Raw genomic sequence first — 22210 nt, 5'->3', positions numbered from 1 at the left:
ATCATAGAAAAAATATGAAACTAATTTGCCTCAAAATTTTTGAAAGATCAAAAACTTTAGTTTTCACACCCAATGTTATCACTAAGAATTCATACTTTTGAAATCACTGGCTTATAATCTGTTACACCCTTTAGGACATTCAAAGTGGGGGGCGGGGGACCACAATAAAAAATATTGACATTTAAGGCAAGAAAGTTGGACTGAAGATCATCCCACTTCCTGTGTGCCTAGATAACAATTGAGCCTTACTGCCAGGCAAGGACAGGACCGGCTCCTGCATGAATGGGCTCCTGAGCCTGGCTATACTTTCTTTTCTCTGTACCTGGTTCACTACCATCTTGATACAAATTTAAAAACCCCTAACCACACATGTTAAATGCTACCCCTCTTTCAGGATCAAAATCAATGTGTTCGTGAAACTTTCATCAGTAGGTCCCTCTAGTAAAAAAAAAAAAAATAATAAGCTTTCAAAAACTAAAATAAAAAAGAAATACATTCCCATTTACATAAACTTCTGCAAACCCAGAACACCAGAACACCAGCCTCTTGAAGAAGCAGAGGCAGGTAGTTCACAAGTTCAAGGCCAGCCTGAGCTACACAGAAAAAAAATCCTTGCTGATTAATAAATCAAATAAATGTTTTTTTTAAAACCGATACATGATTATGTCTTATTAAAGATGTATGTTGATTTTATATGCAGTGTGTGTGTGTGTGTGTGTGTGTGTGTGTGTGTGTGTGTGTGTGTGTTTTGGTTGGGATACATAATCTGTTTGGATATATCCTTTTCCCACAAAGTCTTCCATGTCCTTACAACTGCCAAGGAGGGTTGTGAATCTAATGTGCATTTAAGAAGCTATCAGTTAAGCCATCTGTCAGCATTAAAACAGGTGCTAAATAGCAAGCCAGGTAGATAGAAACAGCATCTTATGGCCATTCCCAACATAGAAAACCCAAGAGGTAAAGCTGGGGCAGCTATGCTACCATCCCAGGATGGGACGTAAATAAATGACACCTTTCTAACCACTCATTATCCAATTTTACTCAACTCAGGTAACTACAGAAGCGATGACAGAGAAAGCATGATAACTGGCATGTTCTTCATGTCTTGCTCTTCAGTATTTTACAGAATATGAAAACTAGGATGTCCAGAGCTATCATTCCAACATTCTCCATAGATGCCCCATCCTTTCCTAATTTAACAGTTCTTTAAAGACTTTGTAGTTAAGCCCTGGTTTGGGAAATTTGAGATTAAGAACCTTCCATTTGGAGGTCTCGCAATTCAGCTAAGTACCCCAAAAGGGAATGTTTAAATTAATGGAAGATTAAAGCAAAGAAGAACATTCTAGAAGGTATTCCATAATGGGGCTCTGTCACCACCTTCTCTATTTTATTGAGAAAATAGTCTGTTCCCAAGGGGCTGAAAGCTTATATGCCAACCATCAGACTAGTTTAACTATTCAAAGTTAAAAATGTCAGGGAAAAAAAACCTCGTAATGGAAATGCTGACATGCCATGAAGTAAGCACAGACAGGTGCCCTGCCACCAGGGTCATAATTCAATCAAGCTGTACTCTGACGTCATCTGTTACAGAAAAAAAGCCAAATGGTTTATGAACAGCACCAGAACCCCCAAGATTAAATTACAGCCCTGATATTTAATCATGGGTCTTACTATGTTATTTTTAATAACACAATACATTTTAACAGTTATTCGTCAACTGCCTCAGCCAAATTAGACCCTGTGATGACAAGCGAGCCCGATTATGATGTCCATCTAGCACCATCTCAGTTTTATTATTTTTTCAGAAATGGTAGATTATATATTTTTTCATTGCAAATATGTAGTTAATAACAACTGAGAGGGCCAGACCTTAATTAACATCAGCACAGTCACTGTGACTAGAGGGTTGGGACATGTGTATTTATACCCTGTGCGAGCCATGAGCAACTGTATGATTTGGGGAAGAGATATTTAGCCCTCTCCCAAAATCTTGATACTTTATCATAAAATAGTGTCTCTAAATCTTCCTATAAATCTAATTTCCCATAAATGATTTACTTGCAAAACAGATACGGTGTGATTTTCTTTTGGGTTTCCCCAAGGATCAAAATATAAAGCTTAGAGAGTGAAAAAGGCTTGCATTTACAACTCACCTAGGTTGACTGATCAAAGGAGCACCCTACCACATAAGAATGTACAAGCCAAAGTTTTCAGAGGCCACATCAACATCAGCAAATGGAAACAGGTTCTTTCCAAAGTAATGTATAAATACTGCCACACATGTGAAGGGTTGTTTGCAAAACAAATCAATACAGGCACATCCAACAATGGATTGCAGCTAATAAACTACATATAGTAATTACTACCAATGGCTGTCTGGAAAGTCATTCATTACATGTTAATTGTCACACCAAAGTACAAAAGCAGCCATCTGAACAACTGAGTGGCTGCACCTTTAAATAAAATACTTTCTTACAGGCCTAAAATCCATCCACAGGAACTGATTTTAAACACACCTGGGTATTTGATATGCTGATTAACTGGGCCTTTATTTGGTTTTGAAATGAAAATAAATACGGCAACCTCTTCAGTACTTTTGCCATTTCTGGGGGTGTAATATAAATAAATGGGTGTATTTGTACACTTACATACGTTACTTATAACCATCACTAGACTTATGTCTCTCTTAAGCATAAAGAAAGCTATGATCAACAGCACCTACCCAGACACCTAGCTTACACTGAGTCTAAATAGGTCACACGTGGAAGAGGATAACTCCCGTGTAAGCTTAGAAATTTGGTGGCCAATTTTGAAATTTTTCAATCAGTGTAATTAAGAAGCCTGTAACAAAAATAACCTTTCACAAAAGCTTGTAATATACTCTCCTTTCTCTAATACTTAGCATGATCTAATTAATGTGGACGAACACCTGGTCATAAAAAATAGCTCATAAAATCCAAAACTAAGCAAGGGGGGATTTTTCTTCTACTACCTGGCTCTTGTTTTGACGTTGTTGTAGAAGAATCTGATTTAACCAGTATACATATAGATTCTAAAGGCTTAGCCAAGAACATTTTGGTTCAAGACTTGTAAACTGAAGAACATTTGAAAACACACCATGTTCCTTAGGAGGCAACTTGAGATCTGTTATCTTGGATTATGGGAACAGATCTAACTAGCATCCTAACACTTGCCCTTAGAGATCACAAGCCTGAGGCCACCAGGACTCAACTCCACGCCCTGGACAAGGTTGCACACTCTCAATATAAAATGGAGTTTACCATTCCAAGTCAGTGTTTGATCTGTACAGCTTACAACGTTACTTTGCTTACCATAGCCAATGAAAGCAAAAAGGAATAATTTTAAGCTCAAAACAAAACTGTTTACATGAGAGTCTTTACTGCTCCATGATTCGAAGCATTTAAGACAGATTCGAGCAATTAACAGCATAAACTTTCATTACATAGTTCTATTATATATGTTTATGTGACTTCGCTGTTCATCTGTTATTTAAGTGATTTCCTCATTACAATAGGAGGGGAAGGGTAATTTGCTGATGCTGTCAAAAATGCTAAGCATTTCAGTCTCAATAGTTGTTGGATCTCCACGCTGGTTTGATGTATTTTATTTACTTAACTCAGTGTCAGATAGAGTACCCATTCTTCCTTCTGAGTTTAGAAGACTAACACTTTAAGCACACGTCTGGTAATAGACATATCAAAACTTCCAAACTGTTTGTTTTAGGGATGCAGACTGAATTTGGGATTACAGAGCTTGCATTCCACTCCAAAGACCTAACAATAAACTGCATGCTTTTTTTATATTTAAATATAAGAGGGCCTTATTTGTTCAAATATTAATAGGGCACACTGGATTACTGCAATTTCAGGTCTGATTATTTACACACAAAAAAAAAAATAATTGAAAACACCTTTACTGGGGCCCACATAGCTGCTGATTTCCCACAGAAAGAAAGCACAACTTTTAAAATACCTGCTACATTTTCTCTGTAAAAATAACGTGATAATGCGAGAATGATAAACTAACTCACATTGAAATCCATCATAATTTACAAAGGTAACTTAATCTGGATACTGAGGCAGGAAAAACAGTGGGTATGGTTTGTAGCATTACCTTAAATATGTTTTTTTTTTTTAAATGCTTTGTACTATAAAGATCATACATAGTATTTCATTCAGGCTTCAGTATTATATTTCATAGCTATATAATCTTGAAAAATATGAGCTGTCTGGTTCTTGATGCCTTTGTGTGGGCTTGTGGGGGCCGTGTGCATGTTTGTCTATCTGTGTATAGATGGGTGTGAAGAAGGACTATAAGGACTTGACTAGGCCTGAATGTAAACCTAATTTCATGACTACCTGCCTTGAGATCAACTTGTTGAAAACCTCTGTGCCTCAGTTTCTTCATCTATGAATTGGGCATGGCAATGTTTGCATTTACTTGGGAGGATTAAAACTAAATTAAACACACAGCAGAGAGCATGGCACCCCAGCACTCCCAAGGGAACATGGGGGGGGGTGGGAGATGGGGGACACAACACCAGACAGATCATCTCAAACAGTTCCACACCTAAGCAAAGTGTTCACAGGGCACATGAGCATAGGCCAGCACTTCCAGGGCACACAGCACACCCATCTTAAACCCCATTATGTCTGACAAAGGATAGAAAAACAGTGGTGAGTCCAACGTGATTTCCAACCAAGGGTCTGCAGGACCACAGACAGCAAATCAAAGCTGCTTGTCAATACTAACAAAGGACAGCACTGAAGCTCCTCACTTGGGCTCCTGAGTCCCACAGCTGTGTCTTGGAGGCTCCAGGTCCTGTGTTTCTCAAAGGCTGGCTCCAAAATACTGGGAGTCTAATACAGCGTGTTTGAGGCCACTGGACCGTTTTCAAAATCTATTAAACAGCTCTCAGTCTGTGCAAAAACTTTTACAACCACCATGGACTGGACTAGACTAGGATGTATAGAAGACACATACACACATGCACACACAGGAAGGAAAGCAGGGAACATCTCCACAGATACCTTCAAGAAAAACCAATTTCCTTTCCACACCATCTAAAGAATTCACACTGGCATGGGAGAAATGAACACGAGATGCTGGCCCCTTGAATTCTTTTTTTTTTTTTCCTCTATCATACAAAAGTGCCCATTGAGGTTGACGAGTTTTCCCCCCTCAGGGATTTGATTCAATTGACACATCATTTTTGGTATCATGGGGACATAGGTGAGCTAACTTACATGAAAGCCAAGAACTGTTTCCCCCTTTCCAAAACTGGCTCAGGAGAGAGACGTGATGTGCTTTGACATTCCTCTTAATTGTTTTAACACTGGTGTACTTGGCAGTCTCTACCAACTGCCGAACACCTAAGAACTAAGAATACAGGGGGAAGAACCCTCCACTTTTAAACTAAAGGAGCAAGATGCAGGATCGATCACAGACTCACTGTTCACGTGTGCTAATAGATGCCAGGAGGGCTGACCTAACAAGTTGTTCAGTACATTATCTTTTTAGTAGGTCAACTTTAAAATGATTTTTTAATGATGCCAAACTCTATATGTTTACCTTTTGTTCCCCAAAGCCTCAAACATAATCAAATAAACTGCACATTTGTTATGTCAGAAAATTAAGCCTCTACTCACCCTAACAGAGACATGCTTTCTTTTGGTGACCCAGGCATCCTTTTTTTTTTTTTTTCTTTAACAAGAACAATTTTCCAAGCATGCAGGCATGTGGATGCTTTCAGTTCATTTTAAGATCAATAATGTAACAGATATCAGATTGCTCTGTATACATTACCATATAGGTTAGAGCTACACCTTAAACATAATCCCAGAGCCACCAGTTAAGGTCATGGTAGCTCTGGTCCATCCTGGCTGAACAGTTTTACTGCATTCTGCGGAACACCTGCAAACATCAAACAAAAAACTGCTGGTCCTTTCCTGGGTTGACAAAAGCCTTTCATGTGAAAAATGCTCCCTGGGAATGTCAGGCTGGAGCTCAGGTTACATTCCATTCCCCCAGCAGCCTCACCATTTCTTAAGGTGGTAGGAAAAGCCATGTTTGTGGAATAAAAGATTAAAGAGACTCCGGCCACACTCTTTACATTCTCACACTGAATATCATGTATTAATGGAATTAACAGCTATTGGGAACTTGAAGAATGAAAAATTACCAGACCTCATTAAAACAAACAAACAAACCAACAAACAGCACTGATTTTTCAAATTGGAATCATTTACTTATAGTCTAGCTCTCTTTTTCCTGAATCCAAGTTTCAAAGCCATACCTCAGTCCACTCAGGACAAGGAATATGAACTTGAAGTAACTTCAGAAAATAACTCCTCTATCCAAAGTTTTCTAATTCCTTCTTCCAGTTACAGAGCAAAGTGCAGTCTTCATACTTTTTCTTAAAAAGACACTTTAAAAGAGATGCATGTCTCTTACTGTGTAGAAATATAAGCCTTGTTCCTAACTAACAGCCATGTGTTCTGATATGCCTTAATAGATGTGGACTGCGCTCTGCAGCCTCTGTATCCAGCCACCATCCTTCTGCTTGCAATGAATGCCCTGATATTTTCAATCAGGCAGGCAGGATAAAAGAGCCCTACACTTTCTATCCTTACAAGGTAAACATCTGGTCCTGAAAACCACACCACTGGTGCCAGGTAGCTTTAAAGTTCAACACCTTGAAGATAATCTCTGAATATTCATTATAAATATCCTAACAGTTCAGCAAGGATGAAGTCTCCTTCTGGGATTATGTATACATAAACACACACACACACACACACACACACACACACACACACACACACACACACACCACACACACCCCATTGTCTGAACAGCCAAAAGTTTTGATGTATGATCACTTACCAAAATGAATTAGTACATATTCAATTCATCCATCCTAAACTGTCTACAAACACTTCAACACTTCAGCAAGGGCTTTAACTGAACATGAACATAGACATGAGCTGAATAAAACTGTCTTTTTAAATTTCACATAGTTCATACTTGTAATTCACCCTAATATATTAAATCATATCTAAAGTAATACATGAAGTTATTCCAAATGTGTCCATCTTTCCAACAGTGGAAACAGTATTTTACACTAACTTTGAAAGTAGTCAATCTCTGGGCCTGCCTGACATCTACTTTTAGCCAGATTTCAACTACACACACATTTCTTAAGTAAAACATAAAGGAAATTACTGCCAGACATAAAGTTAGTATTTTGATGATGTCTACAGGAAACACTAACTTGACTACAGGAGACATTTGTCTTCATCTTTACTTCAAGCATTCATATTAATATTTTCTGTCTTGAAAGCTATACAGAGAATACTATGCAGAAATTTGTAAGATGTAACACTAATACCATTTTTTTAAAAATGGAACCAGTCACAGGATTCAAACAGTAAAGCAAACACAGTGTCATTAGTACTTTTCACCAAAGAAGACCCTAAAAATGCTAAGGTAAAACTACAGGAGGCATCATATAATTTGTAAATCATAGTAAAGAGAAAAAAAAATCCCCTAAACTTATGGGAGCCAGGAGAAGTAACTCACTTAGAAACCAGTAAGTTTTAACAAGACATTAATTTTATAAAATTATCCAAATCAGGTAAACAAGATTTCTTTGGTTGTTACTACACCAGATGAAAAGATATAAAAATTATATCCACAGCTGACAGACAAGCACACACTGGCATCCCACAGCTAGAAGATGTCAACATTGACCACCCTGACTTAAGAGCAGTACTGACTCGTGGGCTGTTCTATACCATGGCCAGAACTCTAAAATCCTGTAGCTACTTAACAAGCATCAATGGGTTTAAACCCTGGACCTAAAGGCTAGCAGGCACAATGCATTGAATCCTTACTTAAAACTGATGGGCCAAAAAAAAAAAAAAAGAAAACAAAACACATTTTACAGAAATCTCACATTTTCATCTCCCACTTTTCATAAGAGACACTCAAAGAGTCCTATCCTAAAAATTCCTCCTCAGATGCCAGATAATCACTGTGCACACAGATTCCTTTGTGAGTACCGCTGGCTTTTTGTGGGAACATTATCCAAAGAATTCTCCTGTATAAAATGCTGAGACTCTTCCAATCTGCAATATTAAATTCATTGCCTAAGTCAATGATAAGGGAGGGGACACCAAACAGCTCAAGCATCCACAAGATATTTTAAAGATAAATGAATTTCTACTTAGCCTCTCCGACTAGCAGGAGGCTATTTACAGACCTGTCTGAAAAATTAAGTGTCCCTCTCTTTAAAACGGTTCATTGTATACAGAACCTAATAACTGGTATTATTTCCCCTTTCATGAAAGTTAGATTTTTTTTCCCCTCTATTTTAAAATAGGCAACATGGGTTTGCCTTCATGTTACTAACATTAGTCTTATGTTCACATGTTTAATTACAACCATATTTTTAAAAATCACTTTTAAATTAAGTGATGGAATTCTGATATGGTTTTCTTGGTGTAGAAACAGGTCTCACTTTAATTGCGAAAGGCAACATTCTGTGAAAGTTTGCTGCTCATAGAAAATGAGATAACCACATCATCATAGGCTACAACTCAATGACTCCTTTCAGAACACTTCAACAGGGCCAAAAAGACACACAAAGAGTAAATAAACAAGTAAGAACATTGAACTTCACACCAAGAAAAAAAATTCACATACTTGAGCCAGTAAAATGTCCACTCGCCAAAGAAGTTGGTCCATTTTTCCCACTGCTTACAGGAGGCGAAAACATCTACAGGAAACAAAGAGATAGCACAGTTGAAAAGAAGACATCCGTGGCTTCAGAGTTCATCAAAGATCTATCACACTCTCGATAAATCACTTGGAGTTAATCCTAAAGCTTTATTTAGTAAAACATATCACCAACGCCATCCAACTTAAAGCTAAACCAGGCACCTCATTCCAACCTCCTCCCCCCCTCCATTACCACAGTTCTGTCTTCCTCCTCGGGTGACTTAGATTACTAGACAGTCCTTCTACAATCTAAAACACAGTCCCCATGGCATTATCAAGACACAGACTGGGGGACAGCAACTCTTCTAGAAAACACTAGTTTGACAAAGGAGAAGAAAGTTGTTTGTTTTATACTGAAAACCTTGGACATAAACGTGGCGATGTCCATTTCCATCCTGTACAGGACTTGTCTGTCATACGTGAACCCAAATAAAAATAAAAATGCCACCTGCAATAGACTCTCACTTCTGCTCAAACATGAGAGCAATATAGACAAGTCTCTCTCTCCTCTCTCTCTCTCTCTCTCCTCTCTCTCTTCTCTCTCTCTCTCTCTCTCTCTCTCTCTCTCTCTCTCTCTCTCTCTCTCTCTCTCCTCTCTCACTCTCACTCTCTTTCACTCCCTCTCTCTCTCTCTCCAGCATTTATTTCAGCCCTAATTGGTTTTCGTCTTTTCCTGGTATCTAGTGCATTTTGCACACCTTCCCTGAGTCAGAGCCTGCAAAAAGCAAAAGATGGAATGGAGAAAGTGTAACAAGCAGAAAGGGGGCTGCAAAGCTGCCTACGGGCTATGCTTCCTGGCAAAACTTCCGAGAGCCATTTCTCCACGGGGTCTATAAGAGGAGCAGCAGTGGCAGCCAGCAGCAGCAGCAGCAGCAGCAGCAGCGGCAGCGGCAGCAGCGGCAGCAGTGGCGGCAGGCGGCAGGAGCAGCAGGAGAGGGCCCCACTTGGAAGGTGGTTTGGGTTTTATTTGTACGTTTTGTGGATTCTTTTGCTTTTGTTTTACAAATGCATCTTATACCAAACTCATCTGGCATTAAAACTGAATCCATGCCCCTGGCATGTTTGGAACTAGGAAGAAGGGATGGAGAAGGACCCGGGGAGTACAATAGTAAAACTCCACAAGTGTGTAAGTTCCTCTTAGTGCTGATTTCAAGACTGTAATTTACCAAAATCGTCCAAGACACTGTAAAGAATGTATTCACTATTAATGCTTAGGAGTTTCCAGACTCCCCCTCCCACCCACCCCCCAAAAAAGGCAACCAGGAGGAAGTCAGGAGGACCACAGGTCCTTCCAACATACCACAGCACCATCAGCCTCAACTTTACAGCAATTAGCTCTTCTATTCCCTATTTATTCATTTCTAAAGTAAATAAATAAATAAGATGTAGAGTGGTATACAAAGTTAGCAGTTCACTCTGTGTTCAGATGTGGCCAAGTTTTCCATGGACTTTACAGTTTTAAGGGGTTTCTGATTTTCCTTTCTTCTGGAGTGAGATTCCATTATTTGGAGAAATTGGTAGGTAAAGAAATCAAGGCAAGTCATTAGACTCCTTAAAAAAAAAAAAAAAAACTCGAGTCTTCCATATCCCAAAATTAGTTTAAAAAAAAAAAAAAAAAAAAAAAAAAAAAAAAGCTTGTCAAAAGGAAAGGACCTTCACATTTTCCAAGGGTTCAGCCAATTAAAAATTACCCCCGTCTTTCACATTACTATGGGTTTCTAGCTGAAGTGTTGGGGGAGGGTTGTTGTTTTTTTTTTTTTTTTTCCACAGCTGTTGTTAGTTTCCACCGTTCTTTCTTACCGCACTGAAATCCAGTAAATCACTCAGCTCTTTGTCCGTCCCTAAGGCAGCCATTCGCTGTTGGTGATGCATTTTAGCAAAATCACACAAACCTAGAAACATGGAAATAACCGCAATCAGAAAACCCAGTCCCAATCCTTGAAGAAAACACAATCGGATTTTTGGAGACTGGGGGGGTTGGAGGGGTGGGGTGGGGGGACAGGAGCGGATGGGATTAAGGTAGAAAGGAAGGAGGAATGGGAGACTTGTTGGGTTTTGTTTTGGTTTTTTTTTTTTAATGGAATAGGCAGCAATAGCAAAAAAAAAAAAAAAAAAAAAAAATAGCGATATTGTATTTCCAAAGACACGATCAAACTAGTAACATCCACTATAAAACCAAATCCTGGAAAGAAGGGGGGTAGCCGCTCTTCAGCGCATCAATTTATGCAACAGGAGGTAGAGCGAGAAATGAATGGATCACAGAGAAAAGAGAAACTACTGCACGAACCGGTCTCAACTTTCCCCCCACCCTCCACCCCACCCCCTCACACGCACACACTCGCTCGCACACACTCACAGCACTCCCCCCCTGCCCTGCAAAGTAGCTCGAAAGAAATTAAAAGACCAGCGTCTCGAGAGTGCAAACCCGTCCACAGGGGGTGGGGTGGCCTGGGAGGGGGAGCCCAGTGGAGGCTCCGGTCCTCCAATTGTCCTGCACCCCTAATTTGTGAAAGAAAGGGGTTGTTTAGAAAAAAAAAAAAAAAAATTGAAGTCAGGCCCATTGGCAAAGTGCGCTGTGCCCGGGAGCCCGCCGGGCCCGGAGGGGGCGGGAGCCGAGGGAGGGGACGCCGTCGCTCCAGAGCTCCCGAACCCCGGCGGGGACGGCAGGGACCGCGGGGCCCCGAGCCCCGAGCGCGGTCGCCCAGCCCGGCCCGGCCCGGCCCCGCCGCGCATCCGCCAGCCGGCCCTGCCGCGCCGCTACCTACCGCCCGCGCGCGACGAGGGGCTCCCGGTGCAGCGCCGGCGCCCAGGCGGCGGTCATGTCTATCCCCCTGCCTCCGCCACCACCACCACCACCACCTCTTCCAACGGCCGGCACCCGCGCCCGCTCCGGTTTCCCCGCCGCCGCCGCCGCCGCCGCCGCCGCCGCTACCGCCGCCGATCCGCAGACACACAGCCAAGATCCCTGACTCTTAACACCAACTCTCTTCTCCCGGGAGGGGAGGGGACGAGGGAAGGGGGGAGGGGGAACACGGCGAGGCGCACGGAATTGCAAGTTCAGCAAAGAAATGGGTGGGGGGGCTCCGGCGGGGAGACGCGGCGCTCCGGGCCGGGCTGCCGGGGAAACACCCCCCACCCCAGGAAAAAAAAAAAATCCCAACACCTCCCCCGTCGCGGTAAAAAAAAAAAAAAATTAATAATAATAATAAATAAATAAATAAAATAAAACCCACCGAGGGAAATTCACCCAGCACCTCATTTTTTTCCCCCTCAGATGGCCAGTTAACAATCTGAAGCCTGAACAGTTTCAGGGTTTGCCAGGTTCATCCATCGGAGGCACTTTGGAATTGATTCGAGTTTACATCCCCTCACTTCTCTCTGTGTGTCTCTCTCAGTGTGTGTCTCTCTGTGTGTCTCTCTGTGTCTCTTTCTCTCTCTCTCTCTCTCTCTCTCTCTCTCTCTCTCTCTCTCTCTCTCACACACACACACACACACACACACACACACACACACACACACACGAGCAAAGCAAGTTTTGCTTTGCTGCAAATACACGTGATGCATAAAGACTTTGCCAAGACGAACAATATTTTTCTTTTCCATACAGAAACCCATCCACATTTTGCTAGGGAGATATTTTGTTTGGGTAGTTTTGCGTTGGGGGTGAAACCTGAATCGCAGACTTTCTTCCTTTCGCCCTTTTAACCCACTGAATCGTATAGCTGCAAACTTTGTTTTAAAAAGGAAAAAAAAAAAAAGGTAATTTTAGGGAATGAATATGGTTTTGTTTTTACACTTGAGTTCCTAGGCACTCCAAGTCCGCGCTCGGCAGCACTTCAAGTTTTCAACTCAACATTTACCACTACAGGCCCTACATGCTCCTAAAACACACTTTTCTCCATCACTTTTTAGGATTAAAAATTAAGCTTCCAAATTATCTTTTCGTAATAACATGCGTGCTTTACCCAGTATATGCAACATTCACTATTTTAATGTTAAAAAACACATTTGCCCAACCCTGGTATTGCTAGATGTGCGAGTACGTACCGAAATGCATGCACACACGTTTTCCCATTGGCAATTATTTAATAGGTTGTTCCTTTTGTTTGAATAAAACATTGGGATCAACATTCTAAAAATTCCGTTCAATTACAAACAGTTTACTCTGACAGCAAATTGTAACGTTACCTTCAATGGCCACAAATATGCTCACAATATTCCAAGGAAAGAGACTTTTTAAAAAAGAGAGACAAAAATCTTCTGCAAGTACTTAGTATCTCACATGTGTATCCCCCAAAAGAGTATTTTAAGTAGTAGTCAGTCCTGTTCCAGGGTTAGCCACAGATTACAAGATTATGCACCTGGCTCTGGCTTTTGCATTTTCCATCGTAAAACTGTAACAAAATTCCCTCCCTCCCCCCAAAAAAGTAAACATTAAAAAAAAAAATCCAACAACTTTTTCTTATCGTTTATAAAAAAAATAATCAATACAGGAGAGTTATAATTGTTCTTCAGTCTTGTTGGTTGTAATTTTTTTTTCTTCTTTCAAAGTCCTAAACTTGTTCCAAGTTTAGAGGCGTCTCATCATCCTCCTCCTCCTCAACACCATCATTGACTCCCCCGAGGAGTCACATTGATAATAATAGGTTTCCCTGAAAGATACATTGTAATCCATTCACATCCGGGCACTGCGGCTTATAAAGAGAAGGCGCTGCGGCCGCGGCGGCTCCACCAGACAATGACTGGGGAGGGGCGGGGCGGGAGCGCGCGACCATAGAGTGGTAAACACGGCGCCTAGAGAGGCGGCCAAGATGGCGGCCCGCTAGGCCACGCCTCCTCCGGGGGGCTGGGGCGGTGCTGCGGGCGGCGGGCGGCGGGTCTCGGGTCGCCTCTCCCCGAGCGCGCCCGAGCGCCCGCCCGGTGCCGCGTCCGGCCCTGATCTCTGACTCCGAGTGTTGTTCCCGCAGCTGGAAGGAGCTCGCCCGCCGGGAGGCCCGGAAGATGCCGCGCGGGCCACAGGCTGCGGGGTCCCCGGCCGTGTGGATGCGGGTTTTTCAGCCAGGCTTGAGCTGTATGGGGGGGGGGGGGGAGAAAGGGCCACCAAGCCAAGTGTGATCCTGGCCTGGAGGAGTGGACAGGGTATGCTCTCGTCATCCCCGGTGCTCACCCACCCCCCTTCTTTCTTTTTTATAAGCTCCCAGGGATGAGAGAACTTGGGTTAGTGCAGAAGTCTTCCTTTCTTGATGTAAGACTCACATGGCTCTTGTACCATAAACCATGATGGACTCAACTTCCAGTTCTGGCCAAACAGTTTTACCTTCTCAAACCTGTTTTCTTGCCAGCAAACAACAAGGAGACTTTGAGATGTCCGTGTGATACCGATAAAGGTGACGCTACCACTGTAGACGTAGCCTGTGTCCATCCCTAATTTCTAATGGCTCACTGATAACCCTAACCTAGCCATTTGAGAGTGTAGTTCCCTGATCTCCAAAGAATAGCGTCCGATTCTCCCAACAGAAAGATTATTCTGTTCTAGACATTGTTCTAAGAATTCAAGCCGGGCGGTGGTGTCGCACGCCTTTAATCCCAGCACTCGGGAGGCAGAGTCAGGCGGATCTTTGTGAGTTCGAGGCCAGCCTGGTCTACAGAGCGAGTTCCAGGAAAGGTGCAAAGCTTTTTCGAGAAACCCTGTCTCGAAAAACAAAACAAAACAAAACAAAAAACAAATATAAGCCATATTGATGCTCAGAATGAAGCTAGAGTATTGGTCACCTCCTTACTTTACCTATACACAGCAACAGAAGCAAGTGTAATAGCAGAATCTGACCCAAAGCAGAAGTTTATTAGACGGCATACATTTGCTTAAATAAATGTTAAGATATAGAGCCCACCTTAGATAGACAGTCTGTGACCAGAGTCCACACTCACCCATGTTCCCAAGCCATCTGGCAGTGGGAACGTCCTCATCTCTATTTTCTGATTCTAATTTGTTGCAGTGACAGAATTGGGATCTTTGGCTTCTATGTGAGTTTTTTACAGGACAAGAATCGGGACATTTATGGGTTATTTCACACATCATGAAGACTCCAGTCTTTTATCCCCATTCCACATTCTCATCTTAAAATAATATTTTACATTTAGCCACCACTTTATGCTGCATTATCACAGGCATTATCTCTGGTTCTCAGAGTAAGCCTCGGCAGGCTCCGGAAAAAATGATGTAATGAAAAGATCACAAACATTGGCTTGGGAAAAATATTCCATTGGCTCTACCTCTAATCAGCTCTGTGACCTAAGACTCTATGCCAATGACTTTTGCTGTAAACGCAGTGGCTAGATTAGATAATCCTGTAAAATCCCTTTTAGCTTTTAGGTTTGTAAGATTCACCCTCCTGAATTTCAAGGGCAACAAATGATCTGTGCAGAAATCACTGATAAGATCAAGTTTGGGATCTGAAAGCACCCTGCTAGTCTAGTATTTTTTCCCCCTGACCCCTTTTGATCAAAAAGAAAAAGAAACACACAACTCCCCTTCCTGTTTTAAATTAAGGGACAAATGTGGGTGTGTTAGTCTTTGTTTTTTCCTGAACTGTCAGATGATAAGTACTTTCTAATTATACTTATGGAAATTGGAGGCACCTTAGAAAAGGATATTTGAGAGGACACTGGAAAGCTTAGAAATAAAAGAGTTGGTGTACTGGATAAGTTTTTGGTGCTTTCTTGGTCTACAGACTCCCCTAGAAACCTGTCTGTGTGTCTTAGTCAACTCTGGCTGCCGTAACAAAGTGAGATAGACTAGGTGACTTGAACAACGGGCATTCCCTTTCCACAGTTTCAGAGTCTAAAGTCTGAGATTAGGGTGAAAACATGGTCAGGGTCCGCTAGGACTCTTCCTCTTCCTCTTCCTGGCTTGCAGACGGCTGCTTTCTAGCTATGCTTCCATGTGAATGTCTGAAAGAGAGGTCTGCTTTCTTTCTCTCATAAAATTACTCATACAATTATAGAGGCTATCCTATGACCTTACCGAAGAAACTTCTGCCACTTCCCAGCACATTGAGGCTTCAGGACAAGAGTGGGAGGTGGGGCACAAACACACAAATATTTTGTAGTCTCCAAAAGAGTAGATAGACGTTTATGTGGAGGCCACGTGGTTCCTTCCAACCTCAGCCCAGCGGTCCCCAAACACTGGAGCCCCGAAATGAGGAGGAACAAGTCAACAGTAGTAAGGGTGAGTGGGGATGTAGACATGTGTTAGAATCAGCTGGCCAGAGCTGGCACCAAGGAGTCCAGTCCATGTGAGTACCATGCCATGGTTCTAGAAATCAGAAATCATGAGTAAATGGATAAAGCCACTCTTCAGCTAGAGAGAAAGGTATTGGAAATCTCAAAAGAAAATTAGATGATGAGATCCTGAGTATAGTGTGTGTGTGTGTGTGTGTGTGTGTGTGTGTGTGTGTGTGTGTGTGTGTGTGTGTGTGTGTGTGTGTGTGTTTTCCTCATCATCTAGAGACTCACTGCCTTTTATCCAGAAGCACAGGACACTCTGCAATCTTTCCCTTCCTCAGCTGAGCTATCCTGAGAACTTTCCTGATCTTTACACCTAAAGAAGAATGTAACTGAACATGGGGCATAATTGAAATTCCAGTGTTCTCAATATTACCATTAACATTTTAAACTCTGTTTTTAATTGGAATAGAATTGTGTAACTTTCCCTCCTTGATTTTCTCCTTCCAACCCTCGCCGATACCCTTGAATGCCTCCAGTACCCCCCTCTCAAGTTGGGAGCCTCTTTGATTATCATCATTACGTGTGTGTGTGTGTGTGTGTGTGTGTATGCACAAATATATATAAAGATAACTTGCTCAGTCGATTTTTGTTGTGTGTGTATACATGGTTTTGGGGCTAATCACTGTGCATTAGAAAACTAATAAGGGGGTCCATCCCTTGGGAGAGGCTAATTATCCTATTTCCAGCAGCCATTAGTTACCTACAGTTCTTTGACTAGGGATGAGATACCTAGAAAACTTCCCCCTCCATGTTACCATCTTCATGGATACTGGCCTCATTCCATCCTTGTTTAGGCAGCCATTTCTAGGAGAGACTATTTCACAGCAGACTTCTTGGTATTCTGGCACTTGAAATCTTTCCACCCACTTTTCATAGGTGCAGGAGCTGTGATGTAGTTGATCCACTGGGGCTGGGCTTCCTATGACCTGTTGATCTCTGACTTGTGTCCAGTTGTGGTTTTCTGTGATGGTCCATTTGCTGTCAAGAGAGGCTTCTTTGATGAGGGTGGTATTTACATTTCTCTGTAGGTGTAAGATTTAGAATGTAGTAAGGAATCATGCTGCTCTAGCAAAGTGGCCGTAGTAAATTCTTTTCTAAGGTCTATGATCTCCAGCACTGGGAAGCTGTCTAGGTTTCCAATACCAGGCATGATTTCCTTCTTGTTGAGTGGGCCCTTAATCCAATTAGACATCGTTGGGTTGCCACTTATTACACTATTATACCTATCTTACCAGTGTCGTGGTTCAAAGGTATTGCAGCTGGATAGGACTACTGTGAAAATACTATATAACTCCCTTGGAGCTTATATAGTATTTTCTTTCAAGGAGAGAATCCTTTTCTTGGAGGCAAACTCCCACACTCAACACTACCTAATTTCATTGTGTCAAACCTATAGTCAAGATGGTCCATGCATATGTCACTTCCTATGCTATCATTTGGTGACATTAGGCAAGTGCCACAGTTTCTCAGCCTTTAAATCACCCATGTCCTGATACCTTACATGCCTGGTTTCAATCACATGACATGGGAAATGCTTTGAAAATGACAGAGTCCTATTTAGCATGTTCCGGTTTGAATAGAGAATGTCTCCTGTAGGCTCAGATAATGGGTTTGGGGAAAATGTTTGGCTATTGAGGAATATTCCTTTATCAACTCATTAATCTCTTGATAGATGTATGTTGACATTTTGAGGCTGTCAGGTAAAGGAGGAGGTGAGTCACTGGGGACATGCCTTTGGAGGGACTATGTAGGGCCCCTTCTTACATTCCTCTCTCTCTGCCCCTCCTATGTGCCTCAAGGTAAGTAGACTCTCTCACATGCTTGCACACCATGATGCTTTACCTGCTGAAGGACCCAACATCAACAGAACCAAGGACTACAAAATGACACCTCTGAAAGCTAGAGCCAAAGTAAATTACTGTCCCATTTAGGTTATTTACATAGGGTATTTGGTAGAGCAATCAAGATCTGACCACCACAAAACGTAAAAGCATCATTTCAGTGCAGAATGCCTGAAGATCAGACTCTTCTTTCATGAGCCTGAAAAGAATGGTAATATTGAGACCTCCCTGGGTTCACAAAAAGGTCAGACATTGGAGAGCACTTGGACCCAAACCTCCATTTATAGTTGTGGATGTCAAGAATTAACTGCTATGGCCTGTCCAAGGTCATCTCACTAATTGAGTGGCAGAGGGAAAAGAAGTCCCCAGTAATTGAATGCCAAGCCAGAATCTTGCAGCAGTCTCCTCAGACTCTACCCGGTTCAGTTAGCTCTGCCTGTGTTAAAATAACAAAGATACAAATAAACAAGGAGGAATCGGCTCTCTGCTGTGCTGATAAAATAACGTGAGGAGAAAAAGTCAGTAAACAGTCTCTGAGCACCGACTTTGCGACTGTACTCCCAGGACTGGAGGCGGAAGTGTTGGCAAAGGAAACAAGATGATAGAAATGTCAAGGGCAGTCTTGATTGAGGCTAAGTCGCCGTGAGGACGATGCTGCCTACGGCAGATGAGCACAAGGAAGATGGCCGCCACCAATGTTTTCAGGTTAATAAAAACCAATGGACACAGCAATCTAAGACTTCAGTCTGGAGCTTTTGCCTTATTAATGCCGAGTCTGAAAGGCTAGAGCCTCCCACAGCCACTTAGTGCTTCCCAAATTTGGTTAGTCTCACGGTAATCTCTGAACTTGTTACAACTCACATCGCTGGGCTTTCCGTGACTGTCCTAGTGTCACTATTGACAGGTGACCTTACCTAGTTTGGTGGTGTTACCCACAACTACATTAAAGTTCTTGCTGATGGGATCCCCCACAGAGGCCACGGATCTGCCCATACAGGGACTCCAATATTATCCATTTGACATTTATGACCACTGGGTCAAGGAGCCTTGATCAAACGGGTCTGCAACCTTGGCTACATCTGGACCTCACAAGGTCAACCCATTACCCCTTTCTGTCCTATCATGCTGGTGAGTCCAGCCCAGTCTTTGCCATCCGGGAAGCTTTTTATGCTGTTAAACCTCTACGAACCTTCCTGTATGGGATCACTGGAAGGTATCCCTATTGACAGACCTCAAATGCAATCATGCCACCACAACAAAGTTTGAGAAAAGTGGAATCCAGTGAGACCCTGTCCTTTCTGCCTCATAGATTCCCACACTATCTGCTTGCCTTCCCATATGACCTGCTTGTCATACCAAGGACTTTTGGGGAGGCAATTTTTAGAGAACTTCGAGGCTCCTTAGCTATCCTTCTCTGGGGTAAAATTGCTTTTCCTACCTTATATTCTGTTTGGAAGTGGTCCTCCACACCTGTGTACTCCTCAGCTAAGAAGTGACTATGTTTCCCTGAGTGAGAACAGTAAGTTCAGAGTCTTCCTCACCGTGGACATAACTCTAATATATCTAGGTATTAAAATTTAAAAATACAAATGGACCATTGCGATCATTACTGGTCAATGGTTGTTTTTTTTCTTTCCTTTTTTTCTTAATGAGACGACATACCAAGTGTTTATATCACTACACATGGGTTTTCTGGAACTGTGTTAATAAGAGAAAAATACAATCATACTATGATCCGAGGATATTTTAAAATGTATTTAGTTCTCAAGATAACTTTAGAGGGCAAGTACACAGAAATTCTTGCTATGTATTTGAGGAAACTGGAGCACACAGGAGTGAAGTATTTTGCACACTTCCATGAGGTGAGTAAGGATCCAGAATCGAGCTCTCATTGAGGCCTCGTTATACGTGCCCTTGACTCAGTTGCCCTTTGCTCTGCTACACCTGTGCCCCCCAGCTTTCTCATCCACCTCTTCCCTCATCCTGCTCTAATGGTTCCTCTTTGCTGGCATGCCTCACTGACTAGGATATTCTTGGATGCCGCTCCTGCCTCATAGTGATGTGTATGTGGGGAATTAAAAATAACTACTCCAGTAGCTTACCTCAAAATTAAGGTAATTATTAGATCAATGACTTTCCTTTTAAAATAATGTTCTGTATTCCAAATCTCAGTAAAAAATGGGCTTTGGATTATCAGCAGTCTTGGCAAATCCACATTATATCCATGGGCCATTACCATCGATAATTGAGAATACATACACATGTTAATCAATCATTTATTCCTGCCTCCCACCTCTCCGGCATGATCCTAGATGTTGTCTGATTCAGCCTTAAAATTGGGAAGCACAGCCCCATTTTATCACCCTCTATTATACAGAAATATAATTGCAGAGATTACAGAGTGGGAGGAAGTTGAGAGGAAGGAGGGCTGTGCTGAAATTCTTCCCGGAGCCGCTGGCAATAATTTTATACTATAGCAACATTTCATTGTCTACTAAAGGTATCATTTCCACCTTTTCCCTGTAGCTCAGGAAAACAAGAAATAAAATGAACACAACATAAAATGTAACGGGCTGTACTTCCACATTCAATTTGTGTCGAAAGCTGTCCCTTTGGGGGATAGAAAAAATACTGGATTGAGAGCAAAATGCCAGATTGAAATCTTGCCAACACTGTGGTCATAGACACATGCTTGAAACCCTGGAACCAAGAACATTTTAGGGATAGATGATCTTTGATGGTAGAGGCTATTCTGTGCAATGTAGGCTATTTAGTTATACCCCTGGCCCTTGCCACTAAATGCCAGTAGTGTTCCACAACCTCACAAGTTGTGACAACTAAAACTGCTTCTGTATAATTTGCTATGGCTAAATTGCCCTGGCTGGGAACCATTGCTTTAAACAAACCCTATGAGTTACTCACAACCATCATCCCATTAGTTACAAAGACAAGGACTGCTTCGCTGTGTAGAGTTGTAACCTAATCAAATGTATCCACACTAACTTGTAAATAATGAGTTATTCCTTAATGCAGTAACAATGTATTGCCCTTATTTTTATTTAGCGTATGCTGCTTTTGAGAGTTCTTTATGTAATCTGAAATATGGAATTTATTAAACCTGTAATATATATTTCTGAACATATTTCTTTTTTTTTTCTGAACGTATTTCTAAAGGAGAATGTGGAACAGTTGTAACAGATGGAACGGGCAGCCACTTCCCATACAGCACTGTCAATAAACTAATAGTTAACTTCGCTCTGTTTCATAACCACAGGCTGCCTCGCAGCCTCTGGCTAATCCATTTAGGAAAGGGCTGATGTCAGTCTCAAGGGGAATCAGGTGCACAGATATTTGGCATCTCTATGACTAGAGGAAATCATCCTAAGGATCACGTCTCACCATCCTAGAGCAGGAGATCCTCTCCAGTCAGAAAGCACACCACAGGAGGCAAGTGTCCTGAGGTGAAAGCAGCTCCCTTGCAGGGTTTGAGAAACCAAATGGCTTCTGGATATTGCTCATCGCTGCTTGTCGTGAATGATGTTCCTTGGTCCACCCTTCTAGACCAAGTGCTTCCAGAAGGTAGAGTCCTCCTGTGCTCTTCCCAGGAGCCATCAAAATGTATAAGGAAGCCTTTACCCAAAGTAGACACTCAACACAATTTTATAGAACTACTAGATAATTATTCTGCTATATCTTTTTTAAAATTTTTTTATTATGTTTTTTTGAGACAGGGTTTCTCTGTGTAGCTTTGCGCCTTTCCTGGAACTCCCTCTGTAGTCCAGGATGGCCTCGAACTCACAGAGATATGCCTGGCTCTGCCTCCTGAGTGCTGGGATCAAAGGCATGCACTACCACCGCCCGGCTCACATTCTGATATATCATGAAAAAAAAAAAATCTGTTCTAAAGAACCCAGGATAGAAAGATTCTGCATATAAATATTGCTGGTAGGATTAGTTTACCAACTGAAGCTTGGAGAATAAAGGTAAAAATTTCACTCCAAATAACATGTAATATTCACAATGTAAGCAGGGTAAATATTTTTCTAGGCAAAAAAAAAAAAAAAAAAAAAAAAAAAAAAAAAAGTGCAGGCTAGAAATAAACCAATAATCAGACTCAATATTGATTAGAATCTGATTTGTTCAATTACGTTTGCCCTTTTGGTGGATGGATGACAATTGAAATGCTAGAGAATATTTATCTCCTATAACAATTATGCTAAATTAATTCATAATGCACACTCAATAACACTGTTTACATATACTCCTATTGCTTGGGAGGA

The 22210-nt window shown here is 41.8% G+C and overlaps 1 protein-coding gene across 18 annotated transcripts in view; it reads right to left on the bottom strand.

Annotated features, from left to right (window-relative positions):
- Tcf4 (transcription factor 4) overlaps window positions 1-13513 on the bottom strand; it is a 345993-nt gene extending 332480 nt beyond the window's left edge. For 10 of the 18 annotated variants that reach the window (XM_028864674.2, XM_028864675.2, XM_037197189.1 and 7 more), the window contains exons 1-3: window positions 11568-11642; window positions 10603-10694; window positions 8728-8800 (exon numbers count right to left, since the gene is read on the bottom strand). In XM_028864674.2, coding sequence (XP_028720507.1) covers window positions 8728-8800; window positions 10603-10674 — 145 coding nt within the window. In that variant the 5' untranslated portion in view covers window positions 10675-10694; window positions 11568-11642. Of the gene's footprint in view, window positions 1-8727; window positions 8801-9163; window positions 9181-9250; window positions 9269-10602; window positions 10695-11567; window positions 11643-12035; window positions 12222-12990 lie in introns of those variants that run through there. The other 8 variants (XM_028864673.2, XM_028864699.2, XM_028864672.2 and 5 more) reach the window with 8 other exon arrangements.
- Between the last annotated feature and the right edge of the window lie 8697 nt (window positions 13514-22210).

This window comes from Peromyscus leucopus, chromosome 19, assembly GCF_004664715.2.
Source record: "Peromyscus leucopus breed LL Stock chromosome 19, UCI_PerLeu_2.1, whole genome shotgun sequence".
In the NCBI taxonomy this organism is placed as follows: Eukaryota; Metazoa; Chordata; class Mammalia; order Rodentia; family Cricetidae; genus Peromyscus; species Peromyscus leucopus.
This window is presented reverse-complemented; position numbering and strand designations above follow the sequence as displayed.